Source organism: Dipodomys merriami, unplaced genomic scaffold, assembly GCF_024711535.1.
Source record: "Dipodomys merriami isolate MVZ:Mamm:240054 unplaced genomic scaffold, mDipMer1.0.p SCAF_638, whole genome shotgun sequence".
Taxonomy (NCBI): domain Eukaryota; kingdom Metazoa; phylum Chordata; class Mammalia; order Rodentia; family Heteromyidae; genus Dipodomys; species Dipodomys merriami.
The window spans coordinates 357,716-381,613 of record NW_027206222.1 but is presented as its reverse complement, the minus strand read 5'-3'; the positions used below and the strand labels follow the sequence as shown (position 1 = coordinate 381,613).

At 34.8% G+C, this 23,898-nt stretch overlaps 1 protein-coding gene across 7 annotated transcripts in view; it reads right to left on the bottom strand.

The window, feature by feature from the left end:
- The window catches only part of LOC138815316 (protein CFAP20DC-like), a 200,762-nt gene that overhangs the window by 162,956 nt on the left and 13,908 nt on the right, over positions 1-23,898 (bottom strand). For all 7 annotated transcript variants that reach the window (XM_070004655.1, XM_070004659.1, XM_070004660.1 and 4 more), the window contains one exon: positions 22,658-22,730. In XM_070004655.1, coding sequence (XP_069860756.1) covers positions 22,658-22,730 — 73 coding nt within the window. The remainder of the gene's footprint in view (positions 1-22,657; positions 22,731-23,898) is intronic.

The following is a 23,898-nucleotide window of genomic DNA, read 5'->3' as shown; positions in this document are numbered from 1 at the left end:
GTGGGAAAAACTACAGTGGCATACAGTGATATAAAACACTACAAGGCTTTAAGAATTAGGAAGTATTGTAGACATGATTCTCAGTTATTTGGCTCTCAGTTATCTGAAGGTATTCATTTTGTGCATTATAACAACCTAGTTGCTTCTCTCATGTGCACAAGATTTCTATCTGTCTCTGTCTGTCTCTCTGTCTCTGTCTCTCTCTGTTTCTCTCTCTGTGTTTCTCTGTCTCTCTCTCTCTCCCTCTCTCTCTCTCTTTCTTTCAACATGATATGTAATGTATCAATACAGGGCAAGGAGTTTCTATTAGCCAGAAAAAAAACTTTATAGTGTTCAATGATGTTATGCAACCTAATCTTAGATTCAGCAACTAAGTATATTTGACAAATTAAATGTGTTTCCGAATAGCAAGTCATTGGCTACTTTTATAGTTGGATCATATTTACAGTAGCATCATTTATCTTTCTACAGCAAAAGTCAGATATATGACAAGCAAGATCTTTTATGGTATCACCATCAAAGATCCAAACTAGAAATATCAGATACAGTGTTGATAGTGGATATAAATCTACACAGACAGATGAAATCTCAATTTACTGGAGCAAAAATCTGAAGACATCTGTTATGTATTTTCCAGAGAAGACATGAAAATGGAACTGTTTTATTTAAAGGATGAACAATGTCTAATGATAGTAAAGAATTAGTCAATCCTTATTCCACTACTGTACAGCATTACAGAAGAGGTTGGAAACTAACCTGCAGGAAGAAAGAGGAGGACACTAATAAAATAGAACATGGTATTTACAACAGGAGGGAGGTTTTCTAATTTCACTTTCATTTCTCCCAATTACTAAGGACTCTTTTCAAAATTGCTTTTACTTAAACTAAATACAGAAGCAGCTCACTGAGCAGGCACACAGAATTAACTGACATTCTCCCTTTGTTAAGTATACCTACTTCTGGTGCCCCTGGCTATTTCCACCTAACAAAGGTCCTGAGATAGCTGCATTACAGGGCTTCAGCTATCAATACTTTCAGTAGAACAAGCCTAAGAATGAGATGGTGACCCAGTTTCAAGACAAGAAGCTCAAGTTACAGAGAAAGAACATATTTTGCAATGAGATCTTTGTCTTATTTACTGGCATATTTGTTTTTCTTTTGTGACAGTCATAAGGCTTGAACTCAGAGCCTGGGCACTGTCCCTGAGATTTTGTGCTCAAGGCTAGCACTGTACCATGCTGAGCTACAGCTCCTTTTCCAGCTTTTTGGTAATTAACTGGAAATAAGAGTCTCATAGACTTTTCTACCAAGGTTGGCTCTGCACTACAATCCTAAAATCTCAGCATCCTGAGTAGCTAGGAGTCACCAGTGCCCAGAAAACTGACATATCTTAACAACCTGGATCAGCCTCTGATACATAGCAGATTTTCAATAAATATGTAGTAAACAACTAAAGGTGTGTGTATAGCATCCACCAACCAGAGTCAGAAATGGGAAGACAGCTTTTCCAGCTTCAACCCTAGATATTTCCTGGAAGCATGAAAAGACAAATTAGAACGACAGTTAACTAAGGTATTTTATACAAATAAAAGCTCTCTGATCATTTAAAATAATATCAAAATGAAATAGAAATGGAAACGAGAGTTTTTCCGGGAAATGAAAACAAGAGGTTTTATTCCCCTTGTTATTTTTGTTTTATTTTCTGTTTGTCTTGTTTGTTCATTTACCTAGGACTCCTCTTCTTGGAGGATCACAAGTTCAATGCTAGCCTGGGCTATATTACAAAAAGGCACTATCTTTATATATATATACATATACATGCACACAATGCATATATACATATATGTAACATATATACACATATGTGTAAAGTGTCATACTATATAATAATATTAATAGTAATTATTGTAATAAAGCTCTTGGCCTCTAGATTGTAGCTGCTATAAAGGAAAATGTTTCTGAAATATTCACGTAATACCTGGCTTTACCTAGACTGAATGCTACAGCTCTCTGTTCCAAATTTTCCTCTAATATTTGAACATGAAGTTATATACATCTGAAAAATTTTCCTTACAACTCTTAAAATTGGGAGATGCTGCCTTAAAACATATAAGTTTTTTATTTTCTTAAAAATCTACTTAAAGGCAAAAATGAAATTAAAAAAAATATCAGAATACAGGTGGGCCCATTGCAACAATGAGATGTACAAGTCGTTATGTCGAAAATCGAACTTTACAACTTTGGCAGAGGGGGGGGAGGCGAGGGGTGGCGGGGGGAGGGGGGAGAAGGCGAGGGGGGGATATAGAGGGGGTGGGATATGGGAAGGGATGGTAAGGGGAAACAAAGGAGGAAGCAACAATGCTTGATAAGAAATGTACTCATTATCTTGCCGATGTAATTGTAACTCCTCTGCACTGTATTTTCATAATAAAAAATTTAAAAAATATATCCGAAGATTTGGTAAACATTAGGACCCTTTCTTACATGGCACCAGTCAGCTGACACTAAATAGAGTATGCTAATTCCTTAACTATAACAAAAGCTCTCTAGTCTGCCTAATCCCCACAGTCTGATTTTGCTCAGTTACTTCTTTCTTAGCTCTGTGTAAGCTTGTGATTTGGACATTTTTCAATAGCAAATATCAATGTACTACTTTTTGAAAATTTTTATTTTTATTGTAAAGGTGATATACAGAGGGGTTACAGTAATATAGGTCAGGTAATGAGTAAATCTCTTTTCAAATAGTGTCACTTCTTTCCAGTTTATTTTCCTCTCAACCCCCTCCCCTTAAAGTTGTATAGTGAGTATTACTGCTGAATTAGTTCACCCTTAATATATACTATTCTTTGACAGAACCTTGTATCTAATTCACAGCTCTAGGCTTTCTTAGAGAAATTGTGTTATAATGAGGGTTTTTTGTTTGTTTGTTTGTTTTTTTGTTGGTCATGGGGCCTGAACTCTAGCCCTGGGCCTTGCCCTCTCAGCATCTTAGCTTAAGGCTAGCATTCTACCACTTGAGCCACAGCCACTTCTGGCTTTTTCTGCTTATGTGGTGCTAAGCAATCATACCCAGGGCCTCAGGCATGCAAGGCAAGCACTCTACCACTTAACTACCTTCCCAGCCCTAATGAGGTTCTTATACTTTACCAGTTTCTTTTGGATAGAATGATAGATTGGCCCAGTTCTTCAGTCTTCAGCCTATATTCTATACAATTTTGTACGTGACTATGTAACTTTGAAATGCCCTCCCATTTCATTTCAAGATGGTATATTTTCCATTTACTATGGCTTTAACTTTAAATATAGCCATGAGTTCGTTTGTCCAAAAGAATGAGACAGAAGAAATGATAAGCTAGCTTTAAGCCAAGATCTCAAAAGGAGCTGTGTGTTTCTGCCCATTCCATTGTCTCTCTGTCATTGTCACAGGAAGAGCTTCAGTTGTTTCTGTTTCCTTAGCCTAGACTTGATAAACATGTGGAGACAAAACATCCATGAAGAACCTTCATGAAACCCAGCCATATCCATGGCCCAAGTGTATTTACTCAGCCAATCCAGTCAAAATCAGCCACCCAATTCACCCCACAGATGTAACAGAAATAAGATACAATACTTTTAAACAACTAAATTTTGGTAGACTTTGTTTTGTGGAAAACACTAGCAGATACAGACAAGTTTCAAAGTCACCTTGTACAACATTGTGCTCCGCAACAAACATTGAAGACTAACATATTCAAAGTGGATCTTGGATGATTATTGCTGTCATACATTTTTTGTGTGCGTGAAGCTTTCCAACTCCTTTTAAAATATATTTTCGATAATCTAAACTTATGTAAAATAACAGTGATAACACTTTGTTTAATCACCTCAATGTATTTCTAGATAGACAATAGTTGTTATAGAATTACCATTAGCTCTAATTGTCATGAAAGTTTCAATACATTAGTATAATTAAATGTTTTCACCATCTCATTCTTAATCTTCTTTGGTGGTCAATAGAGACTACATTATTTGTAAACTAATCAAATTTGAGTATTGATTACTCTCCTTTTGAGATTTAGTGAGGTTTAAAAGACAACATTAGTAGTAAATCCTCATTTGCAAAACACTCTTGATATATAGATGAAAACAAATGTAGTTTTCCATGACAAAAATATTATTTCTTTAGGAAACTGAATCTATTTCCTTCTTTATACATAAAAGTACTTTTTGTTAATTTGTGGATATAGGAGAAGTAATTCATGAAATAGAGTTGTTCATCAATGAATAATGCTTTTCGAATTTCCATATTTCTACGTGTTTTGCTATTTGTGTGATACTGCATGAATATATTATATATATGTGTGTGTACATATATGTATGAGTATGTACACAAACATGGATTGAAGGATGTACAAACAGATTAAGAGATTTGAGAGAAGGAGTTCAGCGTATTGGTTGTAAAAGACTGTTACTCTCAAACTACTGCTCTCAATCCTAAAACAATCCTAAAAACTATAAAATCACACACAAAACACCCTTTTCAGGGCATAAGACAGACATAAATGAAGCCCATTATGAAAAAGGAGAGACTAGTAACTGTTCTTGTTTTCAGTGGGGCAGAACAAAGACAAGAAACCAGGCATGGATGGTATAAGAATGATTACCTTAACTTCTTGCATCTGCACTAAAGAAGCTGCATCTAAAGCTGAGAAGCCTGCACTATAACACAAGTCTGAACCTGCTGGTCTTGTGGGTATTCAGGTGTTGGGAATAATACACTTAGAACAGAAGGCTAGATATTGAAGTCATCTGAGGCACTCTGGGATTTCAGCTACCAGAGGCTTAAAGGGTCAAGAAAGAGGAAAAAGACCTCTCCACAAAAGTTCTTACATATTTCCTTCATAGAACATTGGGTATCTTTCCTTAGTAGTCTTAAATTAGAGGAAGAAGAACAGACTACCCAAAGATCAGAACTCTAGAAGCAGGACAGATAATAGAGAACTGCTTGGTTGACCTATATAGCACAGCTATATAGCTGGCTATACATTTGGAAATCTGCTAAATTTCACTTATAGTGCGAGGTCTGCTGAAGGGAACAACCTGACCTTACCCTCAAAAGATTTGAAGTCAGTAACGAACTGCATCAAACTAAAGCTATAATAAAGCCTAGACCCAGCCGAGCCATGGAGTAAATCAGTCTCCTTGTCCACTGGCCTGAAAGAGGTTCCTTTCTGGAAGTAAGTGGTTTTAACTTTAGGCTCTACTTTTCTTTATTCAGTCAGTGTTCTGATTCTGTGGGATTCAACCAACTGTGGACTGAAATATTGGAATGTGTACTGAAAACATAAGACTTTATTTTTCAACTCTCCACTAAGCAATACAATTTATTTTATTTTACATTGTATGGAAGTTGAGATGTCTTAAAGTAAATGAGAAGATGTGTATGGGTTTAATGAAAATGTTGCACCGTTTTACATGAGGCTTAAGTATTCTACAGGTTTTGTTATCTTCAGGGAGTCTTAGAACCAATATCCCCTGTGGATCCTGAGAAAAAAATCTGTACACAATGTGTGACATGTAATCTAAAACTAAAACACATAGAAATAGGCCAACTACTATCAAGGGTAAATTAAAGGAGGTGCAGAGGTGATCCAGGTAGAATGATTTATTAGGTAATTGATCATTATCATTTAATCAGCAACAGCCTTTTCTTCATAGGACCACATTTTATAAACAGATAAGTAATTCTATTCAATGAAAGGTACAGAGAGTATAACTTTGTATCTTAGTATAAATACTAAATTAAATTTTAGTATTTACCCCTTTCCAAACACTTAGATATTTGAACTGACAAAGTGCAACTCATCTCTTCATGAAAGTCACAATCTACAGGGAAAGACAGGCCTGTAAATAACTAAGAAACCTAATAAATGCTATCTCAGAAGCATGAAAGAATGCTTTGAAAGACCAAGCAGTTGAAGTAGCCATTAATTCAATGTCAAAGAGTCTGCTTCTGAGGGAAAGATACTTTAACTTAGTTTCGAAGTCTCAGTGAGATTTCATAGATGGCGCTGAAAGAATGACCACAAAGTAAAAGGAGAAGCACTCATATGAATTGAAGTGAGATGGTGGAAGTGGTCTTGGCATGAGGCTGAGGGAATATTTTGAGGGAAAGAAGAGGAGGGATATTAGATGTATTTGGTCAAGATAGCTGAAATATTAGAATGGAAGATTTTGAGCATCAAGGATCATAAAAAGCTTTCAAACAGGGAAATAATAAAACCAGGCTTACATTTTTGGAAAACATTTCTAAAACTTAACATTGCATCATAATTGTCTATAAACTGGCCTCTTATAAGTATAAACATTAAATGGTAAGATGATAGGCACTGATTGAGAAAAAAGAATTCTTAAAAAAATAAAGAGAAATAAGATTTAAGAGATGAGATTAAAAAATTCATTACCTTTCTCTTCTGTGTTACAATTTTCATAACTAATGATGTTCATTAATACTATTATTATATTTGGAAATAATGAGATTTACTAAGAAGCAAGGTTGGCTCAATTTATTCCTATATCAGAACACAACAAAAAGTTGGTTTTTCGAACACAATTCCAAAGTAGAAAATGTTTTAAAACAATAGGTAATTACAAGAAAACATAGTTATCAATTCAGAAAGAAAAGTATATCAGGCATGTGTGAGGCTACAGGTACTACTAACAAATAGTAGCTTAACAAGAATGAGATTTCCTTATCCATGACTAGGGGTAGGCAATTCAGAGCAGCTTAGTAGCTTTTTTATTACCATCAAGGTCCCAGGTTTTATCTCCATGGACCTAATATGCCATTCCTTTGTTTTGGATTTATGCCACAATTCTATGCAAGAAAAAAAGAGAAGAAAAGAGTAAAAGCACCACAGGAGACTGGACTCCATGGATAAGTCTAGTCTGTCCCATTTGCAAAGCTTTCCATGGAATCCTACCCAGAAAATTCCACTTGTATTGCAGTGGCCAGAAGTAGGTTATGTCATGATTTCTAGCTATGAGGGAATATAGAAAGGAAAGGAAGCTTATTTTGCTGAGCTCATTACATTCATGATCAAAATTCCATTTTAGAAGAAGAGAAGGAAAATGGATATCCAAAAGCAATGAGCAGTGTATGCTATGGAAAATATCCTAAAATTCTGTCCAACATTTCTGTGAGAACTACTAAAAGACACATGCTGCTGAGCACTATGCGTGCCTTTAAAGAGAAAGAAACAATTTTCACTTTGGGAGCTAGTTCACTTCTGCTACTAACATAAGCTTAGATCCATGTCTTTTACTTGAAAGGAAATCCCCAGTGTATTATAATTTGAAGAGTAAGTTTAAAACACAGATAGTAACATTGAAAGTCTACCTAAACCACATATACAAAAAGGCTCTCACAAGTCACTCCAAATGGTTGGCACCTTATCAATAACATATCAACTATCACCTGCCCTTACTCACTATCCTAGATACTTACCGGGAGTGGTACAAAAAGCCAGCTGCTATTTTCCTTCCAGACCAAATATTTTCCAAATATTAAGCTGTTTTTTGTTATTGAAAAGAGCTAACAAAATTCACAGAAGTAAGCATTTAACAATTGGCTACTATATTTATGACAGATGGCTCCATTTACTATTAGTAACAGTCTTCCTACTATTTAACTATAAAAACCAAAAAAAACTACATAAATTATATGTTCAGTTACTTTACTTGTAATTTAACATAAAGTCATGAGAATTAATTTTAATCAAATTATTTTAACTATTTGCCAGCAGGATGAATTCAGTGATGTACAGGAGGATAATACTGAATTTACTGTTTTCTACTTCTTGCCACTAAACAATGTATCAGCTTGCTTTTCTACTGAAATTGCATAAAACAGATAGGACAGCTAATTTAAACAGTTGTTTGCACATTCAATATTTATAACACAAATCTTGCATGACTGACTGGAAGCAGTCAGTTAGATGGTTTAGCTCAGCTGCTGCCTGGAGTGATGGATGGCCTCGAAGAATTTCTTGTTCACTGACCAGATCAATCACATAACAGAATGTAAAAAAAAAATCAGCCTTAAACTAGATTCTCAACATTTCCATCTGCATGTAAAACTGTTACAGGAAGAATTGTATCATAAAATATAATGTGAAGCTACTTGGAAATAATAAAAAATCTACCAAGATGATGTAGAATGCAAATAAAAAAGATAAGGTGAATGAATGATAGTCTATTTTTTAACTGAATATTAACTAAACTTTACGACATCTATAATACAAAAAGTGATGTCAATTCAAGTGATATTTAGATGGAATTCAGACTCACAAGTGATGCAGCAGTTTGCATATCATTGCAAGGCTTGTAAAACATTTTTGTCATTATTTAAAGTTAGATTTTATCTAATTAAACTAAAAGGTAGTGTTGTGGCAGTTATTATATACTACTGCTTTTAATTGATGGTGAATCTTAAAGACTGTTGAGTAAATAGTAACCTGTTTCAAGATATAGTGATTTATTACTAGTGGCTAACACCAAACATCTGCATGGATAGTAGCAGGCAGCTCTGCTACATAAGAAACACCTCCTTAATGGTATGTGGGGACAGATCAGATTGATTTATTTGTAAGACTGCACGTAAGCATCTCCACCTATCTCTTCACTGAGTAACGTCAGGTTGGACCATGGTAATAGTACTTCCTGGAAACTAGCAAATGCTACACTTTGGTGTTCCTCAATACCTATTCCCACCTAAGAGCCAGTTGCTCAACATTTACCTCCACATAGCAGTATATGCTCATTTCTAATCTACAGAAACAAAGAGTTGAAGGTTGAAGTCTTTGTTGATTAGGAGCAGAAGATGGCAGACTTAGCCTGGATACTCCTGCATGGGAAACCTTGGGTGTCCCAAAATATCTGTAGTTAGTAGCCAGGATGGCAGAAATGGCATTGACTTCACCTATAGTCCTCAAGCATTCATTATCTCTTCTTCAGCAAACTGATCCCTGTCAGAGAATCAAAGAGGAGACAGTGGAGAACTAAAAAACAATAGGAAAAAATTAACAAGAAGAAAACCTAGACCCAGAGGCAAAGGGCAAACATAAAGATGGAAAGAGGGGAAAGAGAAGAAAAGAGAGGGGAGAAGAGGGGAGGACGAGAAAGAACTACAAAAGGTTATGAAGACAACAGAAAAAAGAAGGAAAGGGGGAGGAGAAAGGGTGTGAAGAAGCAAGACATGGCAGTGGGCTCCAGGCAACAGCACCTCCAATTCTCCTCCTACAGCAGTTTACCCACATTCACCTCGGACAATCAGTTATGTTCCTGAAAAGTCCTGTAATAAGTTCATATACAGTCAGGGAGTTAGAAGAAGCCTTACCTACATAAGCATGAGGTTATTATTAAGTTTCATAAGGGCAAAAATGGTGACAACAAATCATACCATTAACTTGTTTATATAGAAAGTCAGTTGATTATTCTGGTGGAGACTGATAGATCTTGGCTTATTGATTCCTTTTCTTCTGGGCACACAGGTACATTTCTAGCTTCTAGTACCGTTACAGTTAATACATAAATTCTGGAGAGGAGAATGAAACCCCAAACACCTTCCCCATGTATTCTCTTCTCCTGTCTGCTGACAGGAAGATAAAAGCATCCTAGGGTCCATAGGTGACCATAGGGAATAAATCCCCTACCCTAGATGTGCTATAGATTAGAATAAGAAAAAGAAGTGCACCTTTACTGTATTAAGCAGATTATCTGTTACAGCAGTTAGCCTACATGATTAATAAAGCTACTCAATATATAAAACAGATTAATAGAAAAGGGACAATTAAGGAAAATACATAAAATTAGGGTGTTACATATTTGCTTTCAGGAAAAACTTTCTAACAGCAGTTTTCAAAATGTGGCTATAGGATTCAAAGTTCTTAAGAATAGTCTGGGGAACACTGAGGGTATCTAATACCCTTTCAGGGATTTGGGCCAAATAATTTAATTAAAAATTTTAATTCTGACATGCACGTAGAAGATGGTAAGTGTAACATGTTCATTTGTGTCCAGTGCATCTTGATCAGTCACCCTTTTTTCATTTCTCCTTTATACCCTCTACCCCTTCCCTACTCAGGACATAGTAAATTTCCCTCTTCCTTTTCTGCATATATACATTGAGCATTATGACTGTATTTGTTTCTCATTACCTTTCCCATTGCTCCAAACCCTCTCACTAGCCCCCATTTAAACCAAGTATCAGCTGTCTGATACTTATTTTGTTAAATGGTCTGTTAATTGTTCAAAGGGTTTACTCCATGGAGTTTCGCTCCTGCCTGAACTATAGTTTAGTCAACTTGATCATTTATATGTGCATGTGCCCCTATGTGTGTTTACATGAAAGGTTGCATTTCAGGTCAAATAATAACATGAGAGAAAACATGAGCTCTTTGCTCTCTGTGCCTGGCTTACTTTGCTCAGAATGATTCTCACCCCCAAATCAATCCATTGACCAGTAAATGACATAGTCTTTCTTCTTAGCTAACTACAATTCTTTTGTATACATGTATATTGTATGTTTTGATCCATTTGTCCTAACAGTACTACAGTGTTCTTTGCAGTCTTGTCATCTCACAGAATATAGAGGAATATCTTTTTTTTTTTTTTTTTTTTTTTGCCAATTCTGGGGCTTGAACTGAGGGCCTTGGCTTCTTTTGCTCAAGGCTAGCACTTTAACACTTGAGCCACAGTGCCATTTCTGGCTCTTTCTGTTTATGTGATACTGAGGATCGAACCCAGGGCTTCATGTATGCTAAGCAAGTACTTTACCACTAAGCCACATTCCCAGTCCAAATAGAGGAATATCTTTGAAGTATTTCCTTATGTTTTCCTCTAGACATTCAGACTTTTAGATCTTACATTAAGGTCTTTGATTTATCTTGATTGATTTTTGTGTACAGTGTGAGAATAACCAAAGGTATAATTTGCATTTAGATACTTAGTTTTCCCAGTATTACTTGGTGAAAATGCTATTCTTTCTCCAATGTATGTTTTAAAACACCATTGTCAGATGAGATGGCCATGCTAGGCATATTTGGGGTTCTCTGTTCAGTTCATTGGTCTATGTTTCTGTTTATACCAATAGCATAATATTTTGATGACTATGACTCTGTAGTATGTTTTGATATCAGGCACCATAATAGCCAGAGTTGTTCTTTTTGTTCAAGACTTGCATGTTGATTTTTTGTATCCTGCTACTTAACTGGATTTATTAGTTATAACAAAGTTCTAAGTTGAATCTTTAGGTTTTCCTTTTAATTTATGCAAATGACTTACTTTTTATTAGGATCATTAATAGTACAAGGGGTACATTGTGGTAGTTCCACAGATGTGTACTGTGTACTTTGAAGAAGTTCATTCCCTCTGTATATTTCATTAACTCCTCTTCTCTCCATATTTTTCAAACAGAATTTGGTGGTTTCATTACACTATCTTCATCCATACAATTATCATATATATATATTATATATATAAATACATAGCTATATATAGTATATAGGTTCTCTCTCTCTGTATGTATATACATATACATATATATATATACATATATATATATATATATATATATATATATATATATATATATAAGTTCTTGGATCCTCTTATTGCTTAGTCTCTGCCTTTCCCATTCTTCATCTTTCCTCCATTTTTCTCTGAGCCTCCTTCTCAAAGTTGCTCTTTTATATTCATGTCTCATTAGAAGCAAAAGCAGCAGCATTTTCAGTCTATTCCACAAATGAGCAAAAATGTGATATTTTAAAGTCTGGTTTATCTTGCTCAATATGATTATCTCTAGTTCCCTGAAAGCAGCATAATTTCATTCTAGTTTTAATTAAAATAGTCTTTGGGGAGTTCTATTATAAGGTAATAAAGTTATTTCTAAGAACCAAGTATGGTGTTCCACAGCTTTGTTCCAGCATTGAAAATATTTAGTTGGATACATATTCATACCGTACATGATCATTCTGAGAAAATTCAAGAAAATTTCTCTTCTTCTTACCTACATTTTCTCTTATTCACTCATTCTTTGATATAGTAATCATCCTGCCAGAAGTAAAGCTATAAGAAATTTACATATGGCCTGGCAAATAAAAAGGTAAATTAGGACCTGGTCATTAGTTTTTCAGGAACAAAGTGTGGAGAAAGGAAAGATAAATACTTTTCTAATTCTGTTCATTTGCTTTCCCTCATCTTTTTCTAATTAAAGCAACATACTGAGAGTTTATCAACACATTTCAATTTCATATAATATGGTAAAAAGGCTTTATTAAGAACTTATCTTATACACTTAATTCTCAGAGCTGTGGGGATCACAATGATGAATAATGTAAAGTTCCTAAACTCAAAATAATCTTTAAGCAACCATGAGACACTGGGGAAACACAGACTAGGACTCGAGTATGTGGGAAATATTCATGAAGGACAACCGTTTTGTTTTGACTTTATAAATAATGATTAAGGTTATAAAAGGTAGAGAGATAGTATTGGGTTGTACAAAAAAAAAAAAAAAGTTAGCCGATAGCATGGAAAGAGATGTTCAGAATCTAGTTGGTCAGCAGGAGGACTAGTAGAATTAGTTATGGAGGGAGAAGTGCCTGAGATGAAATCTAGAAAAGCTTAGGGTATGATACAAAATTCTAATTCTGAGGGATACTTGGATAAAACAGCTTGGGTTACATCAAATTCGAGAGACCCAGACTGCCCAACATCAAAATTCATGACTTCAAATTGGAATAGCGATTACTTAAAAAGTAAAACCACACATTATGGTGCCTAGAAACAGAATTTAAACACAATTAAAATCTGCAATGTCAGGCTGGGAAGGTGGCCTAGTTGGTAGAGCACCTGCCTAGTATGCATGAAGTCCTGGGTTCCCTTCCTCAGTACCTCATACACAGAAAAAGCTGGAAGTGGTGCTGTGGCTCAAGATGTAGAGTGCTAGCCTTGAGCACAGAGAAGTCCAGGGACAGTGCCTAGGCCCTGAGTTCAAGCCCCAGGACTGCTGACTGACAAAAATAAAAAATTTTCAATGTCAATTTAACCAGCTATTAACCAATTTTAAAGAAAAGATTCTATATCGCACCCTTTAATTGAGCAATGGCATCCAGTAACATATAAATATGTTCACCCCAAAATGTATATAAATTGAAATTCTGTTACATCTTCATGTAACAAAAGTAATGGTAGGCCAAATAAATAAAGCAATGGTTAACCTTACAACTTACTAGCCAACTCCAAGTCTCACATTTCTCTAAGTAAAATTTCTAAATACCAGTATTATAATCTTAACCAATTTTGAACCACCAGTATCATACTCTTTCTTCCAAAAATTTAAACTGACTTAACAGTATAACAATGCAAAGAACTGAAATAAGGAAACTAGCATTTACTGGTATGCTATGTGTCAGATAATACACCGAGTCACTGAAATAATCAAAGTTGAATTAACTCTGCTGCCATTTATTGTTAACACTTGGGCAAATGGCTTTATAAATGGGGTTTAGAAATCCAAAGGTCAGTGATATAGTCATTGGAACAGTAATACCCTTGAAAATCTCATGTTCTAGTTGGAGATAAAGAGTTGGAGGTGGATATAATTAGAGCACTGTGCTCTAAATGCATGGACATACATACTATTCTTCCTTTTATAGGAATTCTCCTTGGACTTCTTTTTTTTTTTTTTTTTGTCAGTCGTGGGACTTGAACTCTGGGCCTGTGCCCTGTCCCTCAGCTCTTCAGCTCAAGGCTAGTGCTCTACCACTTAAGCCACAGTGCCACTTCCAGTATTCTCAGTGGTTTACTGGAGATAAGAGTCTCACAGACTTTCCTGTCTGGGCTGGCTTTGAACCGTGATCCTCAGATCTCAGCCTCCTGAGTAGCTAGGATTACAGGTGTGAGCCACCGGCACCCGGCTCCTTGTACTTTTTTTTTTTTTTTTCTGGATTCATTGGTCTGTATATATATTTTTCATTTATATTTTTATTGTAAAAATACTGTACAGAGGGATTACAGTTAAATGAGTAGGGTAATGAGTACATTTCCTATAGAGCATTATTACCTCCTTTTCTTTGTACTCCTTATTGGCCAATTTGATCAAAGCCAAATGAGTCCTCTGATATATTTTAATTGCTAACAAGAGTCGCCAAGTATGATAACAGTTTAAAAATGTGCCATTAATATTTTCTAAAATACTATCTACTTTATAATAATGTCTTATGGATCCCATAATACACATATTCTGTTTCATACATTTCATTCTTATTTTGAATAATTAAAATAATTACCATAATAAAAAATTAAAAACAGTGAAAAGGACTGAGGACCAAACCAGAGCAGATATGTATTTCTCTGGACCAAAAATAATAAATAAAACCAAGCTACCTATGATGACAATGAAGTAACATGAAAGACAGCATTTCGAAGATCTGTGACTTGCTATGAGTCATCTTAACTCATCCCTGTTAGAGAAGATGAAAAGACAGTAAAAAGTAGCAAAGGACTGCTCATGATGTTCTAAGTAACTGAATGTCCATCAACTTTTTCTCAGGTATTATTAACAGATGAAGCATCCTCTCTGTGGTTCTACAATTGGGTTGTGTCACCTGTCACTACATTCATAATAATACTTTGACACTAGGAGTTCCTGCAGTTGTCTCTAAAAAAGATCACTGACATGTATACTCAGGCAATATAAGTCAACTCTCTCTTTTTGATTTTTGCTAATCAACTCTTTACTGATAGAAAACCTACTTGGGTCTATAGTTATACAATCTCCTGAGAAAAAGCTGCTTTTCTACCTCTCTTCTGGGAATTTCATATACACGCCCAACTTGTCTTAAAATGTTTCAGAAAAACAACTTATAAAAATTAAATGTCACTGTACTTTTACCTACAGAGATGTAAAATATGTAACTCAACATTCACTGAATATTTTAATACCTATTATGTAGGTATTGTCAGGCACCAGTAGCTTGTACCTTATAGTCCTAGCTACTTAACAGACTGAGATTTGAAGATCACAGTTTGATACCAGCCCAAGCAGACAAATCTGAGGGACTCTTATCTCCAATTAATTGCCAAAAATCCAGAAGTGGAGAGGGGGCTCAAGTGGTAAATGCTAGCCTTCAGCACAAAAGCTCAGGGCCAGTGCCCATTCCCTGAGTTCAACTCTCAAGACCGAGAAACACACACACAAACACACACACGCACACACGCACACACACACACACACACGCACACATACACACACATACATACATACACACACACACATACATACACACACACACACATACAGAGGTATTGACATCATTGTCTTGTACATGAGACTATGACACTCAAAGTGTTCTGCAGCTTTTCCAGGATCACTATATGAGTAAGAGGCAAAACTGCTAACTCCCAAGCCTGTAATAACTATTTACTGCACAATGGTTAAGCAAATCCATGGTCTTTTATTATGGGTTTTACACAGTAAGAACACTTTAAAATACTTATATTTGTGCAATTTTCCTTTGGCTGGTATTTTACTTTAGCTTTGAACATATATCTAGGTAATCTAAAAAAATACTGTAAAAAAACAATTTAGAGAAGTAAACTGAACCAAACTAAGGTTTAAAAACAGACTTTTTAAAGATGTATGTTTAACAACGAAAGCATTTGGCATCTGATTTATATACCTGCCACATGTGTTATCTAAAACCTCTACATAAAGCCTATTTTAAGACATGCAAATTTAATATATTGGAATGTCAGTATGCAAAGTATCTTAAAGTGCTCTCTCTACTAATGCATGTAACAAAGTATACTGATTATGCAAGTACATTTAATTGGATATAATTAAAATAATGAGATTTAAATACTGATGATTTCAAAAAGAAAAAATAGATGGTGGAATTCGACATGAGATGCATTCAAAATGTTAGTGAAACTTGCAATGTCATTGCTCTTTTAGTATCCAATAGTTCTAGTTTAAAAGAGCTACTACTGGCCATTTCTACTCAGTTTTAAACATAGTTTACAGATATACTCATTTGATGACATAAAAAATTTCACTGAAAAAAGATTTCATTGAATAATACTATAATAATAGTTTGTGTTTGGATAGCATTTCTTTTACAAATAACTTCAGGGCTGGATAGGGACCATTATTTTCTTTAAAAGAAGACATCAAAATGACCAGAATTTCCACATAAAGAACATAATTTCAAAGGCCTACACAAATGTCATTCTGACCTAAAAGTATCAAATTTAGGTATTCTCTCTACTCTAGTGTCTTTAACAAGGCTGAAGAACATGGATCACTTAGAAAAGAAGTGCACCAGTGAAGCTAAAGCTTAACGTTTGAAAGAACCTGCTGATAGCACTGATGGTGAGGTAGAAGCAAATTCAACAGGGTGAAAGGGCCTGAAACTTCTAGTACATTTATTTTCAGACTCTCTTGTCTAGCTAGCTGGTAGCAATATAGAAAAGGTGATCTAACAGTAACTTTTACTAAATTACCTTCAAGCTAAATACTTGTTTGGTAAGGTGTACTAATTTTCTAAAATACAGAGATGGAAAATGAAGCTTTAAGGTTTCTAGACTTTCTAGAATTTCTTAGGAAAAAAATAAACATTGTCTTCACTCTACTTTGACAATTAACAAGTGTTCACATTACCATTTACTTATGAGGAATTCAGTATGGGTAGCACAAAGGAAATAAAAAACACTGTAGTGAGTATCATAAACCCTAGACTGAATTCCAGGTTGAAACTGTTAAGTTCCATGCACATAAAAATTTAAATTCAGACTACTGAAATGCAGAGATCACAAAGGATCTATTAAAATTTGTAAGATCAGGTGCATTTTTAGAGCTCTCTCTTTTTCAAAAAAAATTTATGTTTGCTTCATACCTTTTTAACAGCTTCCAAATACAACCAGTGCGCTAACCAGCTAAGAACTCAACATGTGAGGCCTTGCAGCAATAATATTCTCTTAGCCCACAGGCTAAGAATCCTTGACCTCTCCAAACACCACATCATGTCTCCCACATGGACTTTCATCACGCTTTCAACCTACATATTGGAAAAAGCACAGCTGAGCCGAGTGAAAATGAGAAAAATAATGTTACTTCACCAGAGATATAACAGTACAAAATGGTTCTCAGATTCATTGAGATAATGACAAAATCAGGACAGAGAAAGGAACTAATGCAGCTCAACAATACTCAGTAAAATGAATACAATCCCTGTCAAAAACATAATATTCCAAAATCATTTAGTGTGATTGGTGGTATCAAATATAGAAAAATGGATTTCTATTTCAAGATGCGGCTGGTTCTTTTCCAAGAGCACAGGTTTAGGGAGTTCCTCCTGTGCACCAGCTGCCTGCCCCCAGGCTCTCAAACACCTACCAACCCCACACAGGAGACCCACTGGCCTCCCACTGCCTTCATAATGCCATTTAGAAGATAACACAAAAATGAAGGAATCTTTAAAAACATGTTTATTCGATCATTTATCTTCATGTCAAACACAGTTGCACTTACACACTTTGGAAAAGAAATCTGTAATGAATAGTAGAAAATAAGCAAGTCATAATGACTTTTATAAAAACCAAGAGTCTGTGTGTTCATGTTCTAACACTGAGCGAGAAAAAGGATTCTGTTACTTCACTGCTAAATATGTTCGTACAGCAAACACTCTCCTTGTTAACTTGCAATGTAGAATATGTTTGGGTTATTTTTGGTAAGCTCATGAATCTGAGAATCCATCTTACTCACAGATGTATGATTTTGAATAATACAAATTTTAGATGTTAAAAAATCAATTAAAAGAAGGTGAAGTTATTTCTTAGTTTTCATTAAAACAAATTAATATGAATAGTATCACACTGAAAATACAGAAAATAGCAAAATTAGACAGGTAAATTATCAGGCATTTATCTCTCAAAAGAGTAAAGATATACATCTCAGAATGAAGAAATCTTTCTTTCCTGGAACTCTTATGGTAAAACTGAAAAAGATGTAAAAGTGTTAGCACTTGCATCTTGTACCAAAATCCAGATGAAATATTTACTATACACGTATGACATGTGTATGTATAGATAGAGAATTGCCATTTATGAGTAAGGCAGCATGGCATGGTTATACATATCATAGATTTCTAGGTTTAAAGCTTAGACATAGCTTGAAGAGTTACTACATCTCTAAGCTTTGGCAAATTCTTTAAGCTTTCTAGACTTCATTTCTTTGGTGACAGAGCAGGCAATCATTCTGACCACTATATAGCTTATTTTGAGGATTAATTAAGCCAAAACAATTAAAATACTTAAAATAATCCAATGGCTAGATACATCATAAGTGCTTTAAAATGTTAGCTATTATGACTGGATGTTAATTTTCTCACTTAGTGTTTGTAATGTGAACACCAGACAAATTGTATAGTGATATATTATTACTCTTATAGGTGAGGCAAGTTAAATAATCTTCCCAAGACCCACAGAGATAAAGTCAGAATTTGACTGCAGCTCTTCCCTTGGTCCCCCTCCTACCTCATACTTCATATGTTCCCCATAGAATATTATGTCATCCCAACACTTATCAAAATACAAATTAGTCTTTCATCCCGAGAGGAAACTGTATGAAGACAGAGATGTAGGTGCTGCCATTTATTAGTCCACCCTTTATCCTCTCCACTCATCCAAATTTCAGAGCCTGTTCTATGCCAGGCATTGTGTTCAAGTTTGGAATATCATGCTTAGTTAAACAATTAGGGTCTCTCATCATGGAACCCAAAGGATACCTCAAAGATACATAATTTAAAATGAAGAAAAAGAACAGGAGCTGACAGCCAAGGATATGAGATGAGAAGAAAGAGATGAGAGACCAGACTCTACAGGAGGTTTTAGGAGTTTATCCTCAATTCAGGAGGAATTCCAGGTTTGTTTTAGAATGATCAACCAATTGCAGACACTAGACAAGAAGTCAGAAGTTGAAGGTAAAGCTGAAACAATGAGGAGAACTTGTGATGGTGTTTTGGAACTAGAAGAGTTAGGTGAGCAAGGGAGATGTACTCAGATTCAAGGTTACAGTCCTCCCCATCTACCATGCTGCTTGATAAATAACAGGATCTTAGTAACATTCACTATATGAATCAGAGTGATTCTTCAAGCAGAGCTGTTGCTGGCTCCATGGCATCCATGAACCCACATGCATAACTTCCTCCTGAGCAGTGTAATCATCCAGTGGGCCTGAGAGACACAGGAAGAGGCTGAGGAAATGATTACTAAATTCATAAACCAGCTGGCAAGATTCCACTTATGAAAACCTCTTGATGTATAAAATGAACCTTTGTGAAACAAAATGCTTCTCCCACTCTGACAATGGAAAATTTAGAAGCCAGATATTTTTCTTTCTGCTATGTGACTTTCCAAGCTTGTTAGAGAAATGTATTATTTAAAATAGCCTAGAGCTATGCTGCTAGAAACACACTAAAACACTAAAGGTACTGAAAGAAAGCCCTTTTATTTTTTTAAAAAACTGTAGTTAGAGAATCTATACTCATCAACTCATCATTCTATTTTCCTCTGGGTAAAAACAGTCTCTATTCTTCCTAAAACAGCAAATACTCTGATTAATATTTTCTTATAATCTGATAAATGCACAAGGTCAGGACAGAGGATAAGAGAATATCTTTATGGTATTACTTCATTTCAATCTTTTTGTCCAGAAGACACTTATTTTGCTAAAACTAGAAAAGCTTTGGAAATGTTTGTCCATGTGGGTATCAGAATATATGGGAACACAGGAATCAGTGATTATAGTGAACTGATATTAAGATTGGATCATTTTCAACACTTCTCGAGATGTTTTCCCATCCTTAACATGCCAAGAATATGAGTAACTGGGGAACAAAGAGGTAGTCAAGTTTATTACATATTAGCTGTCTTACTTGGATGAAGTTAAAGAAAGATACTTCTTACTTCTCAATAACTAAAACTTTGATATTAGTTAAAATAGTAGATTGATTGCCTAATATACAGTGATAAACACAAGTGTTTGTGAGTATAAATAAGCATAATTGTTCATCAAAAAGAGAGCTTATTGGTTCATTGGCAAAATTTAACCACCCTTCTTGTGCAGCTTTCATCCAAAGGGAACTAGCAGTTTCTCAACCAGAACTCCTGAGGAAGCTCAAAGTACAGGTGATTTTTTCCAAGTCTTTCCATTTCTTTATGAATGAAGTGATGTCATTTTTTCTGATGGAAGCATAGAATTCCATTGTGTATATATACCACATTTTCTTGATTCATTCATCTACTGAGGGGCATCTGGTTCCATATCTTAGCAATGGTAAGTAATTCTGCAGTGAACATAGTTGTGCTGGTAGCTTTAGTGTGATCTTGTTTGTGATCATTTGGGTAAATGTCCAGGAGTGGGATTGCTGTAACATAGGGGAGCTCTATGTTTAGTCTTTTGAGGAACCTCCATACTGCTTTTCAGAGTGGTTGTGAAGTAAGCTAGACTCAAAGAAATATAGGCTCCATGGTTTCTCTCATTTGTAATAATTAGTATATGTCTAGGATAGTCCTAGCAGAGGATCACAATAGGTCAATAGCTATGTACATATGACTATATAAAATGATGGTATTTGAAATGAACTCCAAGATATGGAAACAAAAGGGTTTTTGGTTGTTGTTTCTTTGGGTTTTTGTTGTTGTCGTTGCTGTTTAATATACTGTGTGAAGTTACTTACTTTTTCTTTTTCTTTTTTTTTCCTTTGGTCTATTCCCTGTTGTCACTGTTTTTTTATTTTGGTACCCTGTGTCTTATATATACGTTTATCTGATTTGGGGAAGAGATAGGGAATAACAAAATGAGGAGACAACGGACAAAGGGTGTACCAATGCAATACTCAGAAAAGAGTATATTGGAAATGAACTTTACAACTTGGAGGGAAGGGGAATTGGGGGAAAGGAAAGTGGGAGAAAAGAAGGGAGGGGGTAAAATGTTCAACAAGAAATGTACTCATTACCTTACGTATATAACTATAACCTCCCCTGAATCACCCTTACAATAAAATTTAATTTAATAAAAAATAAAAAGGGATATTTAACTGGATTTCTATGTAAGGAGCCTTAAAAGCTTAAAATATAATTTGTTTTGTTCACTTTGGAACCCACTTTCCTCAGCACTGAAAACAAAGCTTTATGTGGTATACTTTATACCTTTCGAATGTCTTTGGAGTCTGCTTTTTCTGCAGAACCAGAAAGGGATACATAACAGCATGAAATGATGCTTTGGTCTTCTTCCTCTTAAGACCTATTTTAAATAATCTTGATGACTATGATAGATGATAAAAGATCTTAAAAAGTTTAAAGAGGTTTAAGGTTGAATAAAATCAATATAAAAATTGTTCCATCTTTTTCCATTATCATCCAAGAAAACAAGATTCAATCTTATTAAATAAATTCTATAAATTAACAATATTCAAACAAATAAAAATACCTTAATTTATATAAACCAAGCAATGGCTAATCTCGTTTATTACATACTCACTAAGATTCTTTCTCTTTGTTAGTTATACCAGTAAAACTAGTACAAAATTATCTCCATTAGTAAGAAAAGCCATTTACTGCAGCATGGAAAAATATTGTATAGTTATTAGTTATAAAGAAAAGTTAGAAAATAGTCTAAATATAATTGCTAACTTAAAGTATACAAATTAATGATATTTTAGACATTATTCGATTTAATGTTAGGCGAATCCATAAATCAAGTATTATTTTCATTCACAGCATTGTCTTTATCATCTCACATAACAGCATGGCTCAACTGAGTAAAAGTTGTACATTTTTTTTATTTTTGCTAAACAATCTAGCAGGGCTATTTATAATTACTATATTCCAAGCTGTATTTGCAATCAGAGGAGGGAACAATGTATCTAAACTATTGTAAATATTAGTAAAATGAAATATTTCAATCAATTTTAAGCCAACCATATTTTTGAGCAGCAAACAAACAAGGTAAAACACATTACCCTTCACTTGAACCCAAATTTCAACCTCTGAATTCTATATTTCTCACATTATAGACCATTGTCCAATTAATCATACTTAGATTTTTTTTTTTTGTCAGTCATGGGGCTTGTACTCAGGGCACAGGCACTGTCCCTGAGCTCTTTTGCTCAAAGCTAGTGCTCTACCACTTTGCATCACAATGCCACTTCCACTTTTCTGGTAGTTAATTGGCAATAAGAGTCTCATGCATGGACTTTCCTACCTGGGCTGGCTTTGAACCATGATCCTCAGATCTTAGCTTCCTGAGTAGCTAGGATACAGGCATGAATCACTGGCACCTGGCTCAATATTTCTTAAAAAGATAAAATTTACTTTCTTTCCTTAGAGAAATGCCAATTACAGTGATATCTAAGAAAATATGATTAAATTAGTTTAATTACTTTGTGTCCACTTGATAAGTCACTGCTATTTAATGCACAAATTGTCACTTGTAATTAATAACTTGTAATTAATAACTATTGTAATAACTTGTAATTAATAATTATTGGTATTGTTTCAATTGATCAAATGTCTAATACACATAAAACATTCAAAGAAATTCTTTATATCTTACAGCAATTCAGTAGAGAAGTCCTGTCCCAGGGGTACGTAAATTTGAAGCACAAGAAACCTCTGGATCAGTCCAACTACAATGAAAGAGAGGAAATATATATATGCAAATGTTCAAATCACTTGTACGTGAATATAAACACAATCACATGGCATTAACAAGCGAAGCTTTTAGCATTTCAAAAAATGTATTTACCTGCAACAACACTATCCATGACTTACGACCTCATTATGAAAGTGAAAAGAATTAATGAAAGTCAAATCAAATGTTAGCAACAAATTTTGCTTTTTAAAGCCCCATCTGTGGCATTAGTGAAATTTTTATGAAAATTTTTAAAAATAGTAATTTTTATTTACAATTTTTATTAGGCTGCAAGAGAACATACACATAAAACTACACTCAATAGAGACATGTAAAACTGAACTATAGATTCTCATCAAAGTAACCATAAAAGCATGTGGCAATTATTTTTTCAGTGGCAGTTTTAACTGTTCTGAACAACTTAGTAAAGAACAATACATCAAAAAAGTAATTCTGGGCCAGGCACCGGTGGCTCACACCTGTAATCCTAGCTACTCAGGAGGCTGAGATCTGAGGACTATAGTTCAAAGCCAGCCCAGGCAGGAAAGTCCATGAGACTCTTATCTCCAATAAACTACTCAGAAAACCAGAAATGGTGCTATGGCTCAAGTAGAAAAGCACTAGTCTTGAGCTGAAGAGCTGAGGGATAGTGCCCAGGCCTAGAGTTCAAGCCTGATGACTGACCAAAAAAGAAAAAAAGTTAAAAAAAAAAAGTAATTTTGATAAGTAAAACTGAGGGTTTTGTGAACCATATCTAGCAACATTTATCATCTCTTATATAAATTTAACATACTTTAATTTGTCATCACCAAGTAAGAACTGATACCTTTTATTCCTTACTACTAGTTTAATCTGGATTCAAATATTCAAAGAAAACAAATCTCCATGGTACTTTGGATAGCTTCAGTCTATAACTACTTTAAAAAAATCAATTAACTTAATATTACCTATCCAAACCCACTCACTTGTGCCTTTCCTCTTAGGTTCTGAACTTTTGCTTGATATTGCTATTATGATGCTCTTAACAGAGGCTTTAGTACCATATTTCCTAAAACGTGAAATTTAGGAATATTTTCCCCTCATGTGTAAGAAACAAACCTTGATTTTGTCTGTGAACTTTCTATAGAGCCCACAGTACAAGATAACAGATAGTGCTCTACCAC